Below are 23,958 nucleotides of genomic sequence, written 5' to 3'. Positions count from 1 at the left end.
GACCTGAAATGCATCAAAAGGTGGAGTAAGAAGAAGGGGGTAAATGGTGAATCTGTTCTCAGAAATAGAAGGCAGAAATCAAAATGTGATTCCATGGGGAACTCTAGGATGAAAACAGAAAAAATCATTTTTTGTAAATTCCCTATTTCATTATGGTAGTATTTTATGTATATTACTTTTGTTTATCCCCACAGTAATTAGTAGCAGGATCCTTGAAATGAAAAAGGCCTGAATACTTGTCATGGGGATGGCAAGGAAGCTGGGGAAGCTACTAGGTTTTTGTTTTGTTTTATTATATTTTGGTCTCACTGAGCAGATTGCGGGATCTTAGTTCCCCAACCAGGGATCAAGCCCAGGCCCCCAGCAATGGAAGCTCGAAGTCCTAACCACTGGACTGCCAGGGAATTCCTGTTACTAGGTATTATACTCCACACCCAAACTTGGGGGAAAAAAAACATGTAATGGTAAGGGTTTTGGCAGCTACTGAGAGAGTAATAAGGCAAGGTAAGTCTCTGAGACCTTAGTGGAACTCACTAAGTCCCATGTGGATCTGACAAAGATGTTTGGGGTTGAGGATTAGAAATCTCCAAGTGTGGTTCCCCCTCCACCAAACCAAACCAGACAAAAAACAACTAAACAAAAACAAAAACCACAAAAGAAGTACTTGTATAGTGCAGTGACTGAGAGTTTAAGCACTGGATAATTAAAGACTGGTTTCAAATCCCAGTTCTGCCAGTGTCTGGCTGTGAGAACTTGAGTTCCTCCAAGCTGAAGAGTGTACCTCAAAAATACAAATAGGGAAACAGGAAACCTAGCTCTTTTGACATCAATTTCAGCATAATTTCCCATTATGGAGCATAACCAGTCGATAACACAAGAAAGAGACTAGAGAAAAGCACTCTCAAAAGTACCTCCCTGATTTTTGTCCACAATCCCTTTTCTGAAACTCTTGTAGTCAACTCTGTTTCAGAATTTTTAAAATTTTGGAATTTATGGGACTTCCCTGGTGGCGCAGTGGATAAGACTCTGCGCTCCCAATGCAGGGGCCTTGGGTTCAATCCTTGTTCGGGGAACTAGATCCCACATGCATGCCACAACTAAGAGTTCACATGCCACAACTAAGGAGCCCACCTGCCACAACTAAGACCTGGCACAACCAAGTAAATAATTTTTTTTTAATTTTGGAATTTAGAAAAGAAATATAGTTATATACCACATATATTATGTAACCATTCCTCACCCTCCTGCAAAAGTGTTAAGTACACTAACATTTTGCAGTGAAACATGTTTTCCCATTAAGTAGAATAAAGGCTATTAACCTCAGATCAGGTTAAGTTTGCAGTGAATTCAAGAAAATACTTTGTTTTCTGAGCGTTTCAGATGTTGGAATTACAGATAAAAGACAGGGTATTAGAGCAGGGGTCCCCAACCCCCTGTTAGAAACCCGGCTGCAAAGCAGGAGGTGAATGGCAGGTGAGCGAGGGAAGCTTCACCTGCCACTCCCCATCACTCCCCATTGCTCGCATTACCGCCTGAACCCCACCCCCGCTCCCCCCGCCCCCTGTCCGTGGAAAAATTGTCTTCCACAAAACCGGTCTCTGGTGCCAAAAAGGCTGGGGACCTCTGTATTAGAGCACTCAATCAGGTGTGAGCATGCTACCATCTCAACCCTTCCTTGCCAGAAATTTTACTACTCCTTCAAGTTAGGAATTCCTTTTCTCCAGCGGTAATGCTGGTATAACTAAAGAATGAGACAGGGTCTCCTAACTGATAACATACAAGTTTATTAAGAAAACTCTAGGGATTTCCCTGGTGGTCCAGTGGCTAAGACTCCGAGCTCCCAATGCAGGGGGCCCGGGTTCCATCCCTGGTCAGGGAACTAGATAGAGCCCACACGCCCCAAATAAGAGCCCGCATGCGCAACTAAAAAAAAAAAAAAAAAAATTTCCGCGTGCCGCAACTAAGACCCGGCACAGCCAAATAAATAAATAAATAAAACTCTAAACCAACTGAGAAAATGAGGACAAAGGCTGAAAAAATAAGAGGTCTTGAACATTGATAAGTAGTGGTTACACGGCCCCTGCATTTGTGTACGCCAACCCAACAACTTCTGTAAAAGGATGTTTATCAACTTAATAAACTTGCTTATAAATTTCTACCTGCAACCTTCATTACTACCTAGAAAACAGAAGGATGCAGAAGCCATCATAACAGCAAGATTGGGAGAGTGCTTCCAGCAAGTCTGAAGTGTGACAGCAAAATAACATAGTAGCAGGGCATAGGAGCAAGCCAGCAGCCCTATATTAGCAAAGGAACATATATTTTGCTGCAGGCTTGTAAAGGTGAACTTAAGTCATCAAGAAAACATGACACTGTAATCATTATGCTGTTCGTAACAGTATCTATGAAGCATGGCTGTTTAAGCATTAAAGAAATAATTTAGAACCTTTGTTACCAAAATGCATCATTCCATACAATATTATATAGTAAAGAACCATATAAATTCAGTACAGTTGAAGCAAATGAACCTAATTAGTAAAACAGTTAATTTTTATATGTGTATATTTCTTTACATACAGTAGACGCTTTGTACGTACTATACATGCATAATAACAAGGTTTTTTGTTTTTTTGTTTTTTGTTTTTGCTGTACGCGGGCCTCTCACTGTTGTGGCCTCTCCCGCTGCGGAGCACAGGCTCCGGACACGCAGGCTCAGCGGCCATGGCTCACGGGCCCAGCCGCTCCGCGGCATGTGGGATCTTCCCGGACCGGGGCACGAACCGGTGTCCCCATCATCGGCAGGCGGACTCTCAACCACTGTGCCACCAGGGAAGCCCTAACAAGGTATTTTTTATTAAAGCGTGCAGGCACAGTCCACATCAGCATGGACTAGCATTTTCTACTCCTAGTCTTCATCTCAAATACCAATTAGTGACACTGGGCAACTATGGCTACTACCATCAAAATATTCTCAACCTAATGGTCTAAACACAATTTCCTCTAAACATAAATACCTCTAAATAATGATACTCTAAGAATACTCTAAAATACACATTTCCTTTTGGAACTTAGGTATCAGGGTAAAAGGAGGATTCTCCCATACTGTTTATTCTTTAATGGTCTGTAATGAAGACAAAATATTAGATAAAAGCTTAATGGAAAGGTGAACAAATAATTATTTTGCTAATTATTCTCATGGTAATAGTATATTTAAAGAAAATAAACAAAACCACTGGCCTCAAGGTCAAGCATATTTGGGTTTTCACACCCTAGCGCAAATCAATGACTTCTATAATCTCTAAACTTTAGTTTTCTAGTATAGAAGACACTGAGCCACTAACTTCCAGGGTTGTTGTGAGCATTATAAAAAATAATGCCTAACAAGTTTTAAATGTTCAACATATTTCATATACCTTCAATATTTCTCTAGGAATCTGTACAGTGTGGGAACACCTACAGCAAAAATAAACAGTAATGCAAAGTCAGGATTCATGGCCAAACATAACTATTTATTATTTTTTTAAATAGACATTCAGTTTCTTCCTTTAAAGAAAAAAAACCCTAGAATTTAAATATTTCCAATCCCATGACATACAAGTCTGTATACATTATTTACATCTCTCAATTAAAACATATTACAGATTTTCCGACATTCAGTATCCCCTTTTATTTTTTAGTTCTTACCACACTACATGGTTTGTGGGATCTTAGTTCCCTGACCAGGGATAGAACTTGGGCCTCCAGCAGTGAAAGCGCCAAGTCTTAACCACTGAACTGCCAGGGAATTCCCTCAGTATCTCCTTTTAAAACAAAAACGAGAAAACAGTTGAAGTCTGATCAAAAGTAACTACAATTTGAGTAATCTTGGCACAGTTTACAATATAGCCCCCATGTTGCATTTCATGTTTTAGATTCAGCTACTTTAATAGAGAGAAATTGTCCATCTCCATTAGAGCAGGATCCTGTCTTACTCATTCTCTGCAACAGTTGCGCAGTGTGAATGCTGCCTCATGCTTCCATTTATGGCACTGGCAGTATTCTGGTTTTGTCCTCAGAAATGATTCTATTAAAACTTTAAGCATTCTCATGTTTATTGTATTCTCTCTCAACCTAGATCTCGTGATGCTATTCCTAGATAATTTTTAGTAATAATGTATAGGGAAAGTTCAAATAAAACAAATTTAAGTTTTCCCCACAAGATTAGTGTCCTTACCACCCTAGTATGCATGTACAAAAATAACAAATACAATTTAGTGGCTGTAAAAAACTATTTCCCCTAAAAACAGTTATCTCTGCAGAACAATTTAAGGAGAAAAGTGTTCTTAAAATGAAAATGCAAGAATCTATTTTACAACTTGCACAATTAAGTAAACAAAATGAAAACCTGCAAACCTGTAAGAAACACCCACACATATAAGAATTTAATAATATATAACAGAAATTAAATATTAATAAAAGATTTAAATTTATATCTCTAGTAATCTCAGCTTCAGTGATGTAGTTTAAAGAAAGCTATCAACCAAAACCAACCAAAAATGCTTATGTAAATTGTATCATCCAACACTTCAGGTGCAACCTATGTATTGACAGCAATCACTTCAGAATCACTAACAGTGAGGACCTATATAATCAATCTGTTTTGTTTTTCGTCTGTGTGTGTGTGTGTCTGTGTGTGTTGTGAGATAGGGGAGAGAGGAGTATATGGAAAGTCAACACCAGTAAGGAAGTAATTTACCTCCAAGGAGAAGGAGATGACAAGTAAACATAAGTTTGGAAAGGCCAGTGATTTCACTATCTTTGAGGATTCTAATCCAAATTTTTCTATTGCGTAGTATTATATGCAAAAAAGGAAATTTGTATCACACTTGCAAAACTGAGAGTACTCAGTATTTTAATCTGTATTTTCTCTCTTTTGTCAAAATTTAAGTATCAGTTCAGCTGCAAGTGGCAGACATGGAGCACAGTTTTATACCTTCAAAATGAATTTTTCTCTATAATTAGCCTATTAAGAGAGCCTCAAAAATTCAAATTGTCTGCAGTCAGAATTGTTATTATATCTTAAAATTAAATTTTTCCATTAAATCATGAAATAGCTTTAGCTCTAAACAGTTATCTCATATACCATTAAACTGACAGCTCAACAACTGTAATTCCTATGGTGAAACTTAATATTATGACAAAATGCTGATATTTAAATCATTTTAGGAGCAGTCCGTATAGATCTAGAACAGTGTTTCTAGGAATTGGTATATTCTTTAATATCCCAGATAAGTTTCAAAATAAGTTAAGTTTTCCTCTTGGTATGCAGTGACATTTTCAAATATACTTCTTGTCTCCTATCTTTTAAAAAGACATTCAAAATGTTAAAGTTATAAATCACATATGAAATGATTATACAATTTGAAATATTTTACTGTGACACACAGACTTAAATTCAGCATAATTAATATATAAACTGTATTCCAATTTCTTTTTACAATGATCTCCAGTCTTTAAATTCAAATTGTTCATTTGCGTGAAAATAAGTTTAAAAAAAAAAGCATGGAGGTAAAGCCTGCTGCTTCCTTAAGCTACTTCTATCTTAAATATTGGATCCATTTTTATTTTTAATATACCTTCAATCAAAACTACCCTACAGTACTCAAGATATAATCCAAAAGTTATCAGGAAAATGGACCAAAAATAGAAAATAAGAAAAGGACTTTGGTTTTTTAAACTATTATATTTAACTGTAAGGTAATTAAACTAAATTAAAAAAATAAAACTTGTACATCCAAACAATACTGCCTACTTCAAAGCAGTGACATCAGGAAACTATTTTTTTATTAAATGATGCTACAAATCAGTGCTCAAAACATTCTGTTCTGCAAATTCAGAGCCTATGGCATATTCTTTTGAACTTCCTTAATAGTTTAGTTCTAAGAAAACAGCCAAAGTAGAGTTGTTTTGGTGAATGAGATAGGTCATATTAAGCTTCCAGAAAAGTTTTCAGTGCAACTGAAATGATAAAACAGATTTTCTTGCATAGTCACAAACCAATTCTCAAGGCATCGCTGAAAGTGTTCTAGAAATATTACACCTTTGCAGCATAGCTGGAATAAGTAGTGCTCCCAAAGAAACTACTCTGAAGATCAACTCTCATTTGAGATGTTCAAGGTATGACATATTTATCTTAAAAGGAAGTCCTACAACTTAATAATTTTATCTCACATATTTTACCATTTCAGTGGTTATCAAAAACTCTCTCAGAGAGGGTGTACACAAAGGTATAAAAGAAATCTGTCATTTTGCTATTTTCCCCTAAGCAAGGAAAATGCTAATACATAAAATGCAGTGTGGTGCTTACATGTAAAATATAAATATCCACATTATCGGTAATTCTTGAATATAAGAGACTGTAGTGCTTTATCTTTCCTGATAAGCCAGGCAGTACCTCAGTCTGCGACATATTATACACTAAACATATCTTTTCCTACTTAATTTTATGCTGAACATTTAGCATTTAAAAATGACAAAGGTAGGAAGAGATAGCAATCTAAAATCTTTCAATTTAAGGTAAACTGACCTCCAAAGCCTCTACCAGCTAACACATACTTAATGTTTTAGTGCAGCCTAGTGCCATGGTTTTTATGGAAAACAGAATAATCAAGCCAGTAAATGAAAGCCAGTAGCACCACCTACAGCTAATGGAAAGATTTTCACTCTGTTATTAATTTCTCTCCACCACCATTACACCGTCATTTAAAAGAATTACTAAAACTTGCTTCCTATCAACATTTAACCAAAGCTTTGTGACAATACTATGTTAACTTACTACTTTATATTTTATGCTTTCATCAGCAGATGAGAAAACCAACTTCTGCTTTATATCTCTGTATGAAGAGCAGGGGGGGAAATCATTATCCTGGTTATTTACAAATTAAGAAATCTGGAAAGAAGCCAATAGACATTTATTAGCAAACTATGTTGTAAAACCAAGATTTGATCCTTATTTTATAAAAGGCATCTTACTAATGCTCCTGGGAACCAAACGAATCAAAGCAGCTTTTTATTAAGTCAGTTATTTCTCACATGCTCTGGTGTTTCCCTATTTGCAGCCATGTAACACCATGCACAATGCCAGGCCTCTCCCTGGGAGAATGTCTCTACTTTGTTACCATATATATACACATACATATTTCCTTACTTCCCAATACCTCTGTTTAAAGGAATACTCAGAAGCAGGCACCTGAGATTCTGGCACAGTGATAAGAAACTCCTATCTACATAGAGTGGAAAAGTAAGTCCGACTACTAAACATTAATTTATAATAACATTTGTACAGTGTACTACTGTATAAGGCTTAAATGAGCAAAAACAATGTTTCACTTGTCTCTCCACACTTGGCTATTGCAACCCCTTTATTACTAGGTTGATATGAAGTCAAATGCAGTATTGGAAGACTATTTGAATAATCATATGTTTCATCTTCCTAAATAGATGGTACCCCAAATCACTAGAGGCCAGATTTTGTTTCTGAATCAACCCACAGTGGCTGATATTATATATTTGGATACTAAAAGATTTGTTTTAAGGAAATCAGCTAGTTCTCATTGCAGTTTATAAATAAGTATGACCAATGAATGTCCAATATACTTGCTTCTGCCAGGCTCTCCTGTTACTTTCTACTGTTGGTACTTGGAGAATGATTGCCAGAAATGAGAAAAAGGCAGTTCCTACTGATCATAATTGTAATGGCAGTAAATTGTATCACTATTCTACTTGTTAATGGCAAAAACAAACTGATTTCATTTTAGATTCTTTTGTACTGCTTTTAGTCTATACAATTTCAGAGTAAGACTTCTATTCTACAAGGAAAAAGGTATACATTCCTAACAAAGGAAAAATATATAGTTCTAACTGAAGGAAACAGATTTACCAGAAATGACAAAATTAAAACTGGAAGTCGAAAAAGGATATTTCACAAGAGTAAAACTGAAGTGAAAACTGTTAACATTTATTTTAAAAACTAAGTTTCTGGGGGCTTCCCTGGTGGCGCAGTGGTTGAGAGTCCGCCTGCCAATGCAGGGGACATGGGTTCATGCCCTGGTCCGGGAAGATCCCACGTGCCGCGGAGCAGCTGGGCCCGTGAGCCATGGTCGCTGAGCCTGCGCGTCCAGAACCTGTGCTCCGCAACCAGAGAGGCCGCAACAGTGAGAGGCCCGCGTACCGCAAAAAAAAAAAAAACAAAAAAACTAAGTTTCTGAACTTTTTACTTATGGGAATAGCTCACCAGAAAGTCATAGCAAAAAAAAAAAAAAAAATGTAAAAGTTATTAACTACTTTAGCACTTTCATTATCTGATATCACTGCAAAGAAAGATTTCCTTTCACAGTGGAAAAATCAGAAGTCAGAATGTTTCAAGTTGGGCCTATAACAAGTAAAGAAGGTACTGTATCATTTTAAAATGACAAACACCAGCTCCATTCACTGAATGGAAATGCTGTAAAGTGATCAATTTCCCCAAAGTCCTTAAATTCCATGTTTATGTCTATATCTAAAATTAGTAATTTATTTTTAACTTCTCATGGAAGTTGATTCCTAAAAGGAAGTCTCTAAGACTTTGCTTACAAGATATTGATTAAAATATTCATGCCATTCTATTCAAGAGTTTTGAGAAAGGACTTTCTTGAACTTGACTCCCTGTACTTAATCCCATCTATAACGCACCATTCAAACTAACCCCCCTGCAAACAAACACACACTCCTATCACCTCCTCTTCAAAGCAGAAGGGGATTCTGCAGATTTATGGCTCATTTGGCAATTGCTAAGAAACCTCACAGTTCAGCATCATCTCTGAAGATGGCAAACCTATATATAACCTGAATTTTTACACCTACAGTGCAGTTAACATGTAGAAAGAAGCCAAAATGTAACCGGTATTACATTTCAACATCTTCAAGTTTCAATATCACAGATATCAAGAGATGGAAAAGACGTGCTTGTAGAACTTTAAGCATCTGTTGAACAGAATTACTATCAATATCAAAAATAATTAAGAAATACTAATTTTTTATGCTCTACATGCACACCTTTACAAACTGTGTTTCTTTAATGTAGTAAAAGCTGGAGATCACCAATTTAGGTAAACTATGGCTTTTATCAATAGGTATTTTGAAACATGCATCAGTAAGTGCCCTGGGTAGTAATCCTAATATTGTTTCAAGCCCTGTTCAGTTCTATGTCTGTGCTTTGCACCTCAGAAATGAGCCTGCCAAGGCACTTAAAAACATAAGACTTTTGGGGACTTCAAAAATCAACCACAATTTACACAACGGAGAACCCCCATCCATCGGCAGTCCAATCAATAAGCATTTCTTTCAACATATAGTATTATCAAAAATTCCCCAAGTTAGAAAAAATACTGTATGCCACTAAGACAAAATTTACCCCTATCAACTGAATAGAGAATGGTTCTTGCCTTCCTCTAGCCATAGTATACGGTTTCATTTATTCAGAATAAAGAAAAAGGAACCCAAACAAGCCCCCCAAACCTAACATAAAAACAACCAAGATAAAAATAAAATAAAACAAAATCCAAATGCACTCCACACAGCTTCATTTGAGGAATAATTTGCACACATCTGCATTCTTTTATCTGTCCTTTGAGGTGAGTTTTTCGATCAGTTCCTGGAGTGGTGCAAGTTCTCTTCTGTCAATAAGGTTGAATTCCTATGTATGACAAAGCCAGAAGAAATAGCAGAAACATTATTTACATCTCATTCCAAAACAGATTTCCATTAACATTTGTTGGAAATTAGCTTTTAAAGTAAATAAAAGTCAAATCTTTTTTTCAAGAAAACTTTTTCTATTCCCTACCTCTGTGTCTTACGCAAATCACTTAACCACTTCTGATATTATATTTTACATCTGTAATAATATTAGGGTAAATTACCTCATAAGATTATTATGGGGACTAAATGTGATACTGTATGTTAACCACTTCATGTAATCCCTGGCACAAAGTAAACGCTCAATAAATGGGAGTTGCTGCTTCCTGTTAAAAGGAATAACCAGGGCACCATTTAGATATAGTCAACCAAGCAGGGATCAAAAAAAATCTCAGGCAAATTTCAGCATTATATGAAGAGTAAAAAAGTTAGTTTATGTTATTAACTAACGTATCTGCAAGCTACCATATAATGTGGTATGAGAATAACATGAATAATGTAGAGTCCATAAATGATAAGTAAATCCTGTAAAGAACAAATAAGAAAGCCTGGATTTAAATTGTGCTTCTTTAGAAGTTCTACCACTGTCATTCTGAAATTCAATTATGAATAGATTTCCCCTGAACTATAAATTATAAGGCTAATAAAAAGTGGCTGTTCGTGGAGCGGCTAGGCCCGTGAGCCATGGCCGCTGAGCCTGAGCGTCAGGCTCCGCAACGGGAGAGGCCACAACAGCGAGAGGCCCACGTACCGCAAAAAAAAAAAAAAAAAAAAAGCTGTTGATACTTCTGATCTTTTGATATTCTGCCACAGTGGGGCATTCTGAGGTCACAATTTCACTCATTTATTAGCATCCATCACGTGCCAAGCACTGCAGTAAGTACTAGGAAGGCATTAAGGGGCACTCAATAGCAAGTCTACCACTAAGACTTGCGGGGTCTGGACCAATAGCACAAATGGATATATATCACATGACTAAATTACTGTATTTTACATTAAGCTAATATATTGTTATATATGTTCGATTCTCCTACCTTAACAAACACACCATAGTAGCCAGGAAAGCAGATTCAAATTTAGAATTCTTAAGACTCCCAGTCTACATTGGAAAGTAGTGACATGAGGAGAGCCAGTCCCTGGCCCTCAGCAAACCTCCCTGATCTACCAAACCACAGCTCCATCCTGTATTTCAATGGGTCTCACATGCAGGAGTGTGGACACCCTGACAAGCTTATAAAGGCAATGTCCACACACACTCACCAACAGCTGCCATCTGGCTATCCCTTAGGTCTGGCTATCAGAGATATGACCTTCCCTTAAAAGTACGGACCAAAGGAAAAGATCCATGCAAACCCTGGCAATACACTTGAGACCATGTGGGTAGGGAGTTCTGAATCTCAGGTATCCAAGCACATACCAGAAGGGATCTATGTAGGTATGTCCTTGGCCCTATGGACTTCTCACTCCATGCAGGAGTATGGGCAAGGGCCAGAGCAGAACTTCTAAATTGTGAGGCCCAGGGCAGAGGCCACTCTCACTCAAAGAAGCGGTAATACTGTATAACTAATGGACCCGCCTTTAAGAAGGTCACAGTGTCCTGAGATGAAACTAGGCTCAGATGTGGTAAATGCAACGTATCAATCCCTTACTATTTTGCTAGGAGTTGGGAGATACAGTGTACTTTAAGATCATATAATAAGGTAAAACTAATAAACCTTCTGGTGGGAGAATATCCTCTCCCAAACCACTAAAACCTCAAGCAATCATGTTCTGCCTAAACCAAAGCACAGATGCAAATTTTAGGATAACATTTTGTTTCTATTGGTGTCTATAGATGGGATACCATAGTAAAATAATTGCTCAGGGCAACAGTTTTGGCAAGTTACTATCTCCTAAAATTTGTTTATATAGGTGAAATTAAGATACAAAATGTGTATCCCCATTATGAGGAGTGTGTATAGAGGGAAAATAAACACATTTTTCTTTGTGGAGATGGGGCATGGGAAAGGTATTTATAAGTTTATGCCCACAGATATACAAAAACAACACAGATTCAAGCTTTGGACTGCTCCTGCCTACCATCTCCCTTCTCCAAACTCCACCAAAAAACAGCTGCTCAGCTTCTGCATTTCTACCTCTTTTTCACTCCTACCTTTTAGTTCTCTAATTATTATAGCAGGACAAGAATAGCCTCACTCCTTTTAGTCTACATCTCTAAGGCCCATTCTCTGAGAAATAAAGAGAGAAGGAAGAGGAGGTCAACTAAGGATTCAGATCAAAAGTTAATGGACCTGGCTCCCCTGGTGGCGCAGTGGTTGAGAGTCCGCCTGCCGATGCAGGGGACATGGGTTCGTGCCCTGGTCCGGGAAGATCCCACATGCCACGGAGCGGCTGGGCCCGTGAGCCATGGCCGCTGAGCCTACGCGTCCTGAGCCTGTGCTCCGCAATGGGAGAGGCCCGCGTACCACAAAAAAAAAAAAAGAGGATGAAGACTAGAGAGATATAGCAAATTTTATCCTGACAGTATGGATGTAGTATTCACCTCATAACTCTGTAGATAACTGCTTTTTCTGAGCAAAAAAGATCTCCTAATCCAACTTACCTGGACAAAAAAAATAAAGTGCTTGAAAGATGTATTGAGATGTGCTTCCTCCTGCAGCTGGATGACAGGGTCAAAATGCTGATGATAAATGTGAGCATAAACCCTAAAGAGGCGTTTGAGTATAGTTTTTGCCACAGACATGAAATTCTTCGGAAACGGGACACCTAGTAAATAGATAAACAACCCCCTCTATTAACAAGAAGAGAACAAGGCATTATCAGCAAATGGCAATATAAATTACCAAGACAAGGCTGAAAATAATAAGTATTTATGAATTACTACTTAAAATACCCATTGTACTTTTCAAAAGTTCTCAAAATATCATGAATGAAAATAAACTTCAATGCTTCTATGGAATAAGAATTTGTCTTCAGTTTAGCCCTTTAGGCCTCTAATATACCACCACTTTACCAAAATGAAACAAATGTCTAAGATGGTAATGGAGCTAAAATGCATATTCAGATCCTCAGGTTTCTTATGCTGAACACAAATAATGTATCACTATGTTTAGTTTTGTTTAAAATGCCTGCAATACATTTTCAGATTTTTTTCTATGGAAATTATTTCATTACTACACCAGGTCTACATTTACCCTGAAATTAGCTGCAGTCTCTGCTCAATTAGACTTGTTTTATGAATTAGAGCACTTTTACAGCATTAAATACAAAACTAGAAAAATACAAAAGTCTACATCCTTTGTTAAAGTGGCTAAATGATCCAGATTTACACAAGGCAAATGACACAAGGCAAATACTGGTACTACTGGGTTCAATGTCATCACATTGCCTACTGCCCATTTAAAAATATTATAGATCACATTATAGATCACATTATAAAACATTATAGATCACAAGAAAACATAAGACATTTTGGGGTACATAAGTGTCTCCCAAAATGAAGGGACACTATATAAAATAGTATGCTTACATTACACACTTCAAAAATGTCAGTGTCATGAAAAGACCAAAAAAGCCTGAGAAATACACATATTCCACACTAAAGGGGGCTAAAGAGACATGACACTGAATGAAAACAAATGTCAAAGATTTTCTTTTGCTCTAAAGGATATTATTGGGAAATTTTGAAAAATCTGAATAAGATTTGTAAATTAGACAGTAGTATTGTACTGGTGTTAATTTCCTGATTCTGACAGTTATACTGTGATTTTTCTAAGGAAATACACATTGAAGCACATACAGATAAAGGTCCATCATAATTGCAACTTACTCTCAAACAGTTCAGGAAAAAGAAAAGAATGTGGAGTGGGGAAGGAGGGAGAGAGAGAGTGAAAGCAAATGTGTTAAAATGTTGGCAACTAAAAAATCTGGAAGAAGGATACATAGGGATTGTTTGCACAATTCTTACAAATTTTCTAGAAGTCTGAAATTGGGTTAAAAGTTAAAAATTATGTTATGAAGATAAAAGATAAGATGAGGGCACTTATCCCAAACCATTACTATGTATATAAGTAATGCAGTCTTGAAAAATAGACCTTTCATTACAAAGGCTCCAAAGTAGTTAAAGCATTCAATGAATGTGTTTAAAACAAGCCATAACAACAGCAACTATTTACATTGCTGTCTCCTCCACTATATCCTTCTCCCCAAAACTAAAAAAGCATAAAATACACTCAAAAAGTTGAAAAGAGCAAATTCTTAATTTTTTCAGAAAACACGGTTGTAAGGAATTTGACACAGTAAAGTCATATGAACTGTCTAAATGTAAATAATTTCCACTTGAAAGGTCAGCCCTTTAAAAGGTCAGCATATATAAAAGTCACTCAGTTGATAACAGGCCAACCTGTCAAATCTTGTTTTCTTCTCACCTAGCCTGATTTCACAGCCTGCAAGGTTCACACGTGGGTCATGAATACAAATGCCCTCTTTGCCACAAATATAAGGTAAAACTGTTTTGAAGTCATATAAACTCCCTTCCTAAACAAGAAATGGATATGACTGCAGCAGATGATACTGGCTGCTTACCCAATGACCAGTCTCTTTTTTCCCTAACACAGACCAGATTTGTTACTATCCAAGATATACCGATCTTCTTACTGTTTAAAATTATAGGGAGGTTTACCTAATGTTCATGATAAACTTGGTATGAAAAAGATAGACACTTTCAAGTACATAAGATTAGCAATATTTTGATAGGTATGGTAATTTAACATGGTTCCTGGAATAGAGAGGCAATAAGCCCTAGAAATGCATGAAATTAGATAAATCATGATGGATCCCAGTTAAACAATTATACCAATTTTTGATGGAAATAATGTCTCATCATCCAACTGGTCCTGAACCCAAGTCATCAGGTAATCAATGTACTTTGGTGCAGAGCACTTAATAGGCTTCTTTATGTTTGTTCCATCTGCCCAATGATACTCATATCTGTATTGGAAAGATAAAAAGTACACAGAACATCAGTGTATACCTATATATAATGTGTAAGTTTTTATATTACATATATATGTTTATTAGGAATGTATTCAGGATGTATTTTAATCTCTTCCTCCAAAAAAAGATTTTTTGCATTTGGCACTTAAATTTAGCATTTTAAAATTGCTATTGGACTATTTTGCATTTATCAGGATACAAACTAAGCAGATCCCACCAAACCCATTTTTTGTGAGCTTTCCTTCATACATAGCAGTTATATTTTAGAATCACACATAGTATAAACTGCTATAGTAGAAACCCTAAGTTTACTTCCCACTTCTATGATGACCATCTTTAATCTTTATGATTATTGTTTTCTTCCTCAAAAACCGTTTCTCCTTACGCAGTACAATTCTTTTTAACTTGGGGCTTTAAATTTTGGGTTAAGACTAGAGAATGACATGGAAGCACCTAAGTAAGATTAATGAAAAAGAGAATGATTCAATATTTGAGTACATTTGGCTGAGGAGCTAAACATGCCTTTGAGGAAAATTGGCAACCCAAATAAAGATGCCTATAGTATCTAGGTATTAACCAGACACTAGCCTTTGGTATAATAAACATTTAATGTGCACCTACCATGTGAGTAATACTGTGTCAAGGAATACTGTTCTTGAACAACGGACACTAAAATGAAAGACACTTTCCCTGTTCTCAAGGAAAAAGACTAGTAGAGAAGACAGACTTGTAAATTAGTATGTAAAAACAGTACAACAGAATGCTAATGGAGTTAATTAAACAAACACACACACACACAACCACAACCTGATTTTTTTTTTTTTTTTTTTTTTTTGCGGTATGCGGGCCTCTCACTGCCGTGGCCTCTCCCGTTGCGGAACACAGGCTCCGGACGCGCAGGCTCAGCGGCCATGGCTCACGGGCCCACCCGCTCCGCGGCATGTGGGATCTTCCCAGACCGGGGCACGAACCCGTGTCCCCTGCATCGGCAGGCAGACTCCCAACCACTGCGCCACCAGGGAAGCCCACACAACCTGACTTTTAAGACAAGGAATAAGCATGCAGCTGAAACTCCATGTACAAAATTATCTAAACTGAACTAGCATTTAGTTTTTTAGTTTCTGAAGGTTACCTCTGCCACTTAGCTTCTCTCTTTGAATCAATTGTGTTTTTATAATCTTGTCCCAGAGTTTGGACTAACGTAATGATAGGTGATTAAGCCTAGCAAAGGAGCTGGAAGAAAATATAATGGAAAAATACTACAGGGTATTTTAAACATTGAAAAGTATCTTGAGATAGGATAACAAGGATGCTTTCTATTTAATCATAGTTACTTACACTTGAACAGTAAATCTTAAACAGGATACACCTGAATAAATATTCTGACAGCATACCAACCTTGGGAAACAGGGATGAATGTCAAGTCTACTTTGAAGGTCTCCAAGAGGAGATTCCCCAACATTTCTTGGCATCCTGTTCTACTATTTAATCACTTTCACAGTCAAGATATTCTTCCTAACATAAAACAAAAGTCTCAAGTGTGACTTAAGCCTCTTCTTGTTTGAGCCTCTTAGGAGACAGAGAACATGAATGGTAGGACTTCTGGCCATCCTTACTTAGTCTTCATTTAAAGACAGGAACTCATCCATGTTTTTTCCCTTATGTTATGAAGCCTCAATGTTTTTGCATTTCTCTCACAATCATGTTTTTCATTTTGTTAATGATTCTCAGGTGTTCCCTATTCATTTTTAAATGCAGAAGTCAAAAGCAGGCACAGTAAACCAAAAAATCATTTTCAATATCCTGAAGCTTTATAAACAATACTAATATTCAATGTCCTAAGGTTTTTTGAAAAATAAAACAACTGCATATTGCTTATACTTCTAGAGTTTATAACTATGATTCCCTGATTCTTTCCTTTTCTTTTGTCACGTTTATACTTAATGATGACTTCATATTCTAACTCTATTTTGCACCCACTGCTTTTTTTATTCCACCTTTGACAGACCATTGTCTTTGAAATTTATTTCTGTCATCATGGTATGAACTTATAAACTACAAATTCCAAAATGTTCATTTCTTGGTTAATAACGATAATAAATAGTAACTGAGAAACCACTTCAAGAAAAAAAGTGCAAAAAATACTAACAGGTGGGGTCTAAACAACATGCTACCCAGTAACCAATGGGTCCCTGAAGAAATCAAACAGGAAATCAAAAAATACCTGGAGACAAATGAAGACAAAAACATAATGATCCAAAATATATGGGATGCAGCAAAAGCAGTTCTAAGAGGGAATTTTATAGTAATACAAGCCTACCTCAGGAAATAAGAAAAATCTCAAATAAACAATCTAAGCTTATACCTAAAGTAACTAGAAAAATGGAACAAACAAAACCCAAAGTTAGAAGGGAAGAAATCATGAGGAATAGAGCATAATTAAATGAAATAGAAACTAATAATAATAATAAAATAAATAGAAAAGACCAATGAAACTAAGAGCTGGCTCTCAGAAAAAATAAACAAAATTGATAAAACCAAACAAATAATATCAGAAATGAAAGAAGAGAAGTTACAAACAATACCACAGAAGTACAAATGATCATAAGAGATTACTACAAACAATTATAGCCAGTCAAATGGACAACCTAGAGGAAATGGATAAATTCCTAGAAACATGCAATCTCCCAAAACTGAATCGGGAAAAAATTGAAAATATGAACAGATGGATTACCAATAATGAAACTGAATCAGTAATTTTAAAAAAACCCAAAAACTCATAACAAACAAAAGTCAAGGACCGAACAGCTTCACAGGTGAATTCTACCAAACATTTAAAGAGTTATATTACCTTCTACCAAACATTTAAAGAGTTATATTACCTATGTTTCTCAAACTATTCCAAAAAAATTGAAGAGGAAGGAAAACTTCTGAACTCATTCTATGAGGCCAGCATCACTTTGACCAAAATCAGACAAATCACCACATAAAAAGAAAATTTCAGGCCGATATCACCAATGAACATAGGTGCAAAAATCCTCAACAGAATATTAGCAAACCAAATCCAACAATACTTTAAAACCATGATCAAGCAGGACTTATCCCAGGGATGCAAGGATGATCAATATCTACAAGTCAATCAACATGATACACCACATTAACAAACTGAAAAATAAAAATCATATTATCATCTCAACAGATACAGAAAAAAGCCTTTGACAAAATTCAACATCCATTTATGATTAACAAAAACTCTCAAAACAGTGGGCTTAGAGGGAACATACTCAACATAATAAGGCCATATATGACAAACCCACAGCCAACATTATACTCAATGGTGAAAAGCTGAAAGGATTTCCTGTAAGATCAGGAACAAGACAAAGATGCCCACTCTCACCATTTTTATTCAACATAGTATTGGAAGTCCTAGCCAAAACAGACAAAAAAAGGAAATAAAATGAATCCAGATTGGAAAGGAAGAAGTAAAACTGTCACTGTCATTGCAGATAACATGATACTATACATAGAAAATCCTAAGGATGCTACCAGAAAACTACTAGAGATCATCAATGAATTCAATAAAGTTGCAGGATACAAAATTAATACACAGAAACCTGTTGCATTTCAACACACTAATAGTGAACTATCAGAAAGATAAATTTAAACAATCCCATTTACAACTGCATCAAAAAGAATAAAATACCTAGGAATAAATCTAACCAAAAAAGTACAAGACTTGTACTCTGAAAACTTTAAGATATTTATGAGAGAAATGGAAAAACACACAAACATATGGAAAGATATAACATGCTCACAGACTGGAAGAATTATTATTTTTAAAATGACCATACTACCCATGGCCATCTACAGATTCAAGGCAATCTTTATCAAAATAAAGTGGCATTTCTCACAGAACTAGAACACGTTAATTCTGAAATTTGTACAGAAACATAAAAGACTCCAAATAGCCAAAGCAATCTTGAGAAAGAAGAACAAAGCTGAAGGTATCACACTGCCTACTTCAAACATACATATAGTATACTATAGCTATACTACAAAGCTATAGTAATCAAAACAGTATAGTACAAGCACAAAAGGAGAAACACAGATTAATGGAATAGAATATAGACAGCCCAGAAACAAACTTACACTTAAACGGTCAATTAATCTGCCAAGGAAGCAAAAATATACAACAGGGGAAAAGAGACAGCCCTTTCAATAAATGATGTTGGGAAAACTGGAGAGCTATATGTAAAAGAATAAAACTGGACTACTTTCTCACACCATGTACAAACATAAGCTAAAATAAAAATGAGGGACTTCCCTGGTGGTCCAGTGGTTAAGACTCCACACTCCCAATGCAGGGGGCCCGGGTTCAAGCCCTGGTCAGGGAACTAGATCCCGCATGCCACAACGAAGAGCCCACATGCCACAAGTAAAAGATTCCACAGGCCACAACTAAAGATCCTGCATGCTGCAACAAAGATCCCGCATGCCACAACTAAGACCTGGAGCAGCCAAATAACAAATATTTTTAAAAATAAATAAATAAAATAAAATAAAAATAAATTAAAGATTTAAATGTAAGAACTGAAACCATAAAATTTCTAGGAGAAAACTCTTTGAAATCAGTCTTAGCAATATTTTTTGGATCTGTCTTCTCAGGCAAGGGAAATAAAAGCAAAAATAAATAAATGGTACCACATTAAACTAAAAAGGTTTTGCACAGTATGGAAACTATCAACAAAATGAAAAGGTAGCCTACTGGATGGGAGAAGATATTTGCAAGTGATATATCCAATAAGGGGTTAATATACAAAATATACAAAGAACTCATACAGTTCTACATCATAAATAAATAAACAACCCAATTAAAAAACGGGCAGAGGACCTGAATAGACATTTTTCCCAAAGACATACACATGGCCAAGAGACACATGAAAAGATGCTCAACCTCACCAATCATGAAGGAAATGCAAATTAAAACCACAATGAGATACTTCTCACACCTGTTAGAATGGCTATTATCAAAAAGACAACAAATACCAAGTATTGGCAAGGATGTGACCAAAAGGGAACCCTCATGCACTGTTGGTGGAATTGCAAATTGGTGCACCCAGTATGGAGAAAAGTATAGAGGTTCTTCAAAATATTTAAAATAGAACTGCCATAAGATCCAGCAATTTCTTTTCTGGGTATTTACCCAAAGAAAACAAAAACATTAATTTGAAAAGACATATGCAACCCGTTTTTCATTGCAGCATTATTTTCAGTACCTAAAATATGAAAGTAATTTAAGTGTCCATCAACAGATGAATGAAGATGATGTGGGGTGTGTGTGTGTGTGTGTGTGCGCGCGCGCGCGCGCGCGCGCGCGCGCACACACACACACACACACACACACACACACACACACACACACACAACGGAATATTACTTAGCCATAAAAAAGGGAAAGAAATCTTGCCCTTTGCGACAACACGGATGGATCTAGAGGGTATTACACTAAGTAAAATAAGTCAGGCAGAATAAAACAAACACCATATGATCTCATTTACATGTGAAATCTAGAAAACAAACACAGATACAGCACACAGAGGGGTGGTTGCCAGAGGGGAGCGGGGTGGGAATAGAGCAAAATAGGTGAAAGATATTTAAAGATACAAACCTCCAATTATAAAATAAATAAGTCATGGGAATATAATATTCAACATAAGGAGTATGGTCAATAACACTGTAATAACTTTGTATGGGAACAGATGGTTAGTAGACTTATCATGATGATCATTTCATAATGTATGGAAATGTCAAATCACTATGCAATACACCTGAAACTAACATAATATTGTATATCAACTATATTTCGATTTTAAAAAAATATTTGGATAGAGAGGCATAAGCAAACAGAAAAAAGGCAGGATGGAGGACAATACAATAGGGAGGACTATAAAGCTCAGGCTAAGGAATCTAGTCATTGGTAAATCACTGAAGGAGATGCTAAATACAGAAATTATAAGGTCAAAAATTTTCTTCTTATCTAAGAACTGTATGATAAAGTAAAAATGAGAACTGATCATGAATCATGTCTTACTTTGGGCCAGCTGACATCACTGGACAACTTTCTTCTGTACAAAAATCTGTGATTGTTCCATAAAGCATGTTGATCTGATTGAAGAAATCTACAGCTGCAAAGCAAACATCAGTTATAAGTAAAAGGTTAAATTTTAGTTTTACTCAAACAATCTTTTATTCCAGCAGAATCTCAGCTCTATCAGTGTTCTTTCCTCAACAAAGAACAGGTGAAAAGAATACAAACAAACAATATTTGCCTCACTGAATTTAGGAGCTTCTGTTTATTAAGTGACTCCCTTAAGAGAATAAAAAGGCAAGCAAGAGTGGGAGAAATTATTTGCAACACATATAATCAATAAAGATCTTATATTCAGAATATATAAAGAACTTCTATAGATCACTTAGAAAAAGGCAACACCGTAATAAAATGTGAGACAGTTTCTGAGTCTATTGGTTATCTCTATGGAAAAGAATAAAACTTGACTCTTCACTCACACAATACCTGAAAAGCAATTCCAAGTGGATCATACATCTAAATGTGAAAGGCAAGACAATAAAGTTTAAAAGAGCACAGAAAAATATGTCCATGAACTTTGGCATGCAAATATTGCTTAAGAAGAGCACAGAAAGCACCAGTCATAAAGGAATAGTTTTCTATATGTTTCACTGGAAAACTGTTATTCCTTGTTTTTTTATAATTTTTATTCTACTCATAATTTTTTTATATTGACCTCAAAGCCAACAAGTTTATTAAATTTACCTATTCATAATAATAGTGATGGTGTAGTAATAAAATCATGGTCTTTTGGTTTTTCAACATTCATTCATGCTGGCTATGAACATAAATGTTGTTTCTTCCTTTCCAGTTATTATTATCTTTTATTCTTTTTCCTGCCTTACGGCATTGGCTAAGACTCCAGGAAAGTGGTGATGGTGGCTAACCTTAACTCATTCTTAATCTGAGAAAAAACTTCAACATTTCATGATCAAATATGATGTTTGCTTTATCTTTTTTGTAGATATGCTTTATCAGAAAAAAGTTCTCAACTTTTACTTCATAAGTTTATTACGAATTGATTTTAAATTTTACCAAATGTTTTTTCTGCTTATACAGAGATGATCATACGATTTCTTCCTCTTCCTTTATTTTGGCTAATGCGGTGAATTACAACTGATTTGCAAGTGTTAAGCCAACCTTGTATTCTAGGAATAAGAACAATTTGGTCATGATGTGTTATAATTTTTTTAAGTATTGCTAGATTCAATCTGCTAATATTTTTATTAGGATTTTTACATCTAAGTTCATAAGTTAGATGACCTGGTTTCCTTTCTTATATGTCCACATAGAACTCATAATACTAGTATTTTCTCCTTTCCACATAAAAGCTTTAGAAAGACTGGTGTTCTTTCTATCTTTTCTTTTCTTTTTAAAATTGAAGTATAATTGATTTACAATATTTTATCAGTTTCAGGTGTACAACATAGTGATTCAATATTTTTAAAGATTACACTCCATTTAAAGTTATTATAAAATATTGGCTATAGTCCCTGTACAATATACCTTTGTAACTGATTTCTTTTATACATAGAGGTTTGTACCTCTTAATTCCTTACCCCTATCTTACCCCTCCCACCTACCCTCTCCCTACTGGTAACTACTAGTTTATTCTGTATCTGTGAGTCTGTTTCTGTTTTGTTATATTCATTCTTCTTTTTTTTTTTTAGATTCCACATATAAGTGATAACATAAAATATTTGTCTTTCTCTGATTTATTTCCCTAAGCATAATACCCTCCAGGTTCATCCATGTTGTTGCAAATGGCAAATTTCATTCTTTTTTATGGCTCAGTAATATTCCATTGTGTGTGTGTGTGTGTGTGTGTGTGTGTGTGTGTGTGTGTGTATACACCACATCTTCTTTATCCATTCATCTGTTGATGTACACTTAGGTTGCTTCCATATCTTGGCTATTAGCTTCCATATGCTGCTATGAACACTGGGGTGCATGTATCTTTTCAAATTAATGTTTTCATTTTCTTAAAATATACATCCAGCAGTAGAATTGCTGGATCATATGGTATTTCTAGTTTTAATTTTAGGGAAACCTCCATATTGTTTTCCATAGTGGCTGCACCAATTTACATCCCCACCAAGAGTGCACTGTAGGGTTTCCTTTTCTCCACATCCTTACCAACATTTGTTATTTGTGATCTTTTTGATGAGAGCCATTCTGACAGGTATGAGGTGATATATCATTGTGGTTCTGATTTGTATTTCTCTGATGAATAGTGATGCTGAGCATCTTTTCATGTGCCTGTTGGCCATCTGTATGTCTTCTTTGGGAAAATGTCTATTTAGGTCTTCTGCCCATTTTTAATCGGGTTGTCCTCCACGTGAACAGTGGGTAACCTATGGCTTTGAATCCCAACTCTATACTTAATAGTTGAGTTACTTAACTTCCCTGAATCTCAGTTTCCTACCTTTAAAATTCAGTTTACTGCAGAGTGCTAAAAAACAAAATCGTGTCTACCATAAGGTAGACATTTAGTAATTGTTAGTTTTCTTCCACAAATGAAGATATGGCCTCAAGATTCTGTGCCACAAAAATTAACTATAAGCCATCCACCCACTTTTTCCAAAACTCTGAACGTTGTATCTCCTTTAAACTATCACTCTCTAGCAGCAGAATGTTCAAAACCAGCCTCTGGTTTCTGGCTATGAGACTAGTTGTTGAATTTGTAATTCCCATCTTCTACCGTTTATCTTCATCTGGCAAGTAAACTGAAGGAAAAAGGCCATTAAGATGCCAATCTTATCAACAAATCCCCTTCACTCTTTTATGTACCCGAAATGTTTACTTAATCACTGTCAGTGAATGGAAATTACCTATCTAGCCTCAAATCCTATTCACTTCATCAAGTGCCACTTGGAAAGATTACTATAAATAAGAAAAAAATTGTAATCCAATACTTCAGTCAACTGCTATATTTTAAAGGCAGAATTCTATGTTCTACAGGGATGTTCAAACACTTCAGTTCAAAGCAATTTTTTTCTGGCTATAACTTCAAAATGTCTGTGAAATTTTATAAGTTCCTGAAGTTCTAGACATTTCAATAGTACAGACACTCAGTTCTGATAATTGAGACAGAGAAAATACAGACAGAAAACAATGATCTGGTT

The 23,958-nt window shown here is 35.8% G+C and overlaps 1 protein-coding gene across 1 annotated transcript in view; it reads right to left on the bottom strand.

Annotated features, from left to right (window-relative positions):
* Positions 1-2,648: 2,648 nt before the first annotated feature.
* Positions 2,649-23,958, bottom strand: part of MOB1B (MOB kinase activator 1B) — a 61,029-nt gene continuing 39,719 nt past the window's right edge. The window contains exons 3-6 of the mRNA XM_079919172.1: positions 20,798-20,891; positions 14,567-14,700; positions 12,314-12,477; positions 2,649-9,712 (exon numbers count right to left, since the gene is read on the bottom strand). Coding sequence (XP_079775298.1) covers positions 9,635-9,712; positions 12,314-12,477; positions 14,567-14,700; positions 20,798-20,891 — 470 coding nt within the window. The 3' untranslated portion in view covers positions 2,649-9,634. The remainder of the gene's footprint in view (positions 9,713-12,313; positions 12,478-14,566; positions 14,701-20,797; positions 20,892-23,958) is intronic.

This window comes from Stenella coeruleoalba, assembly GCF_951394435.1.
Source record: "Stenella coeruleoalba genome assembly, chromosome: 4".
Lineage (NCBI taxonomy): Eukaryota > Metazoa > Chordata > Mammalia > Artiodactyla > Delphinidae > Stenella > Stenella coeruleoalba.
Note: the sequence above shows the minus strand (reverse complement) of the source record. Positions and strands in the feature narration are given on the sequence as shown.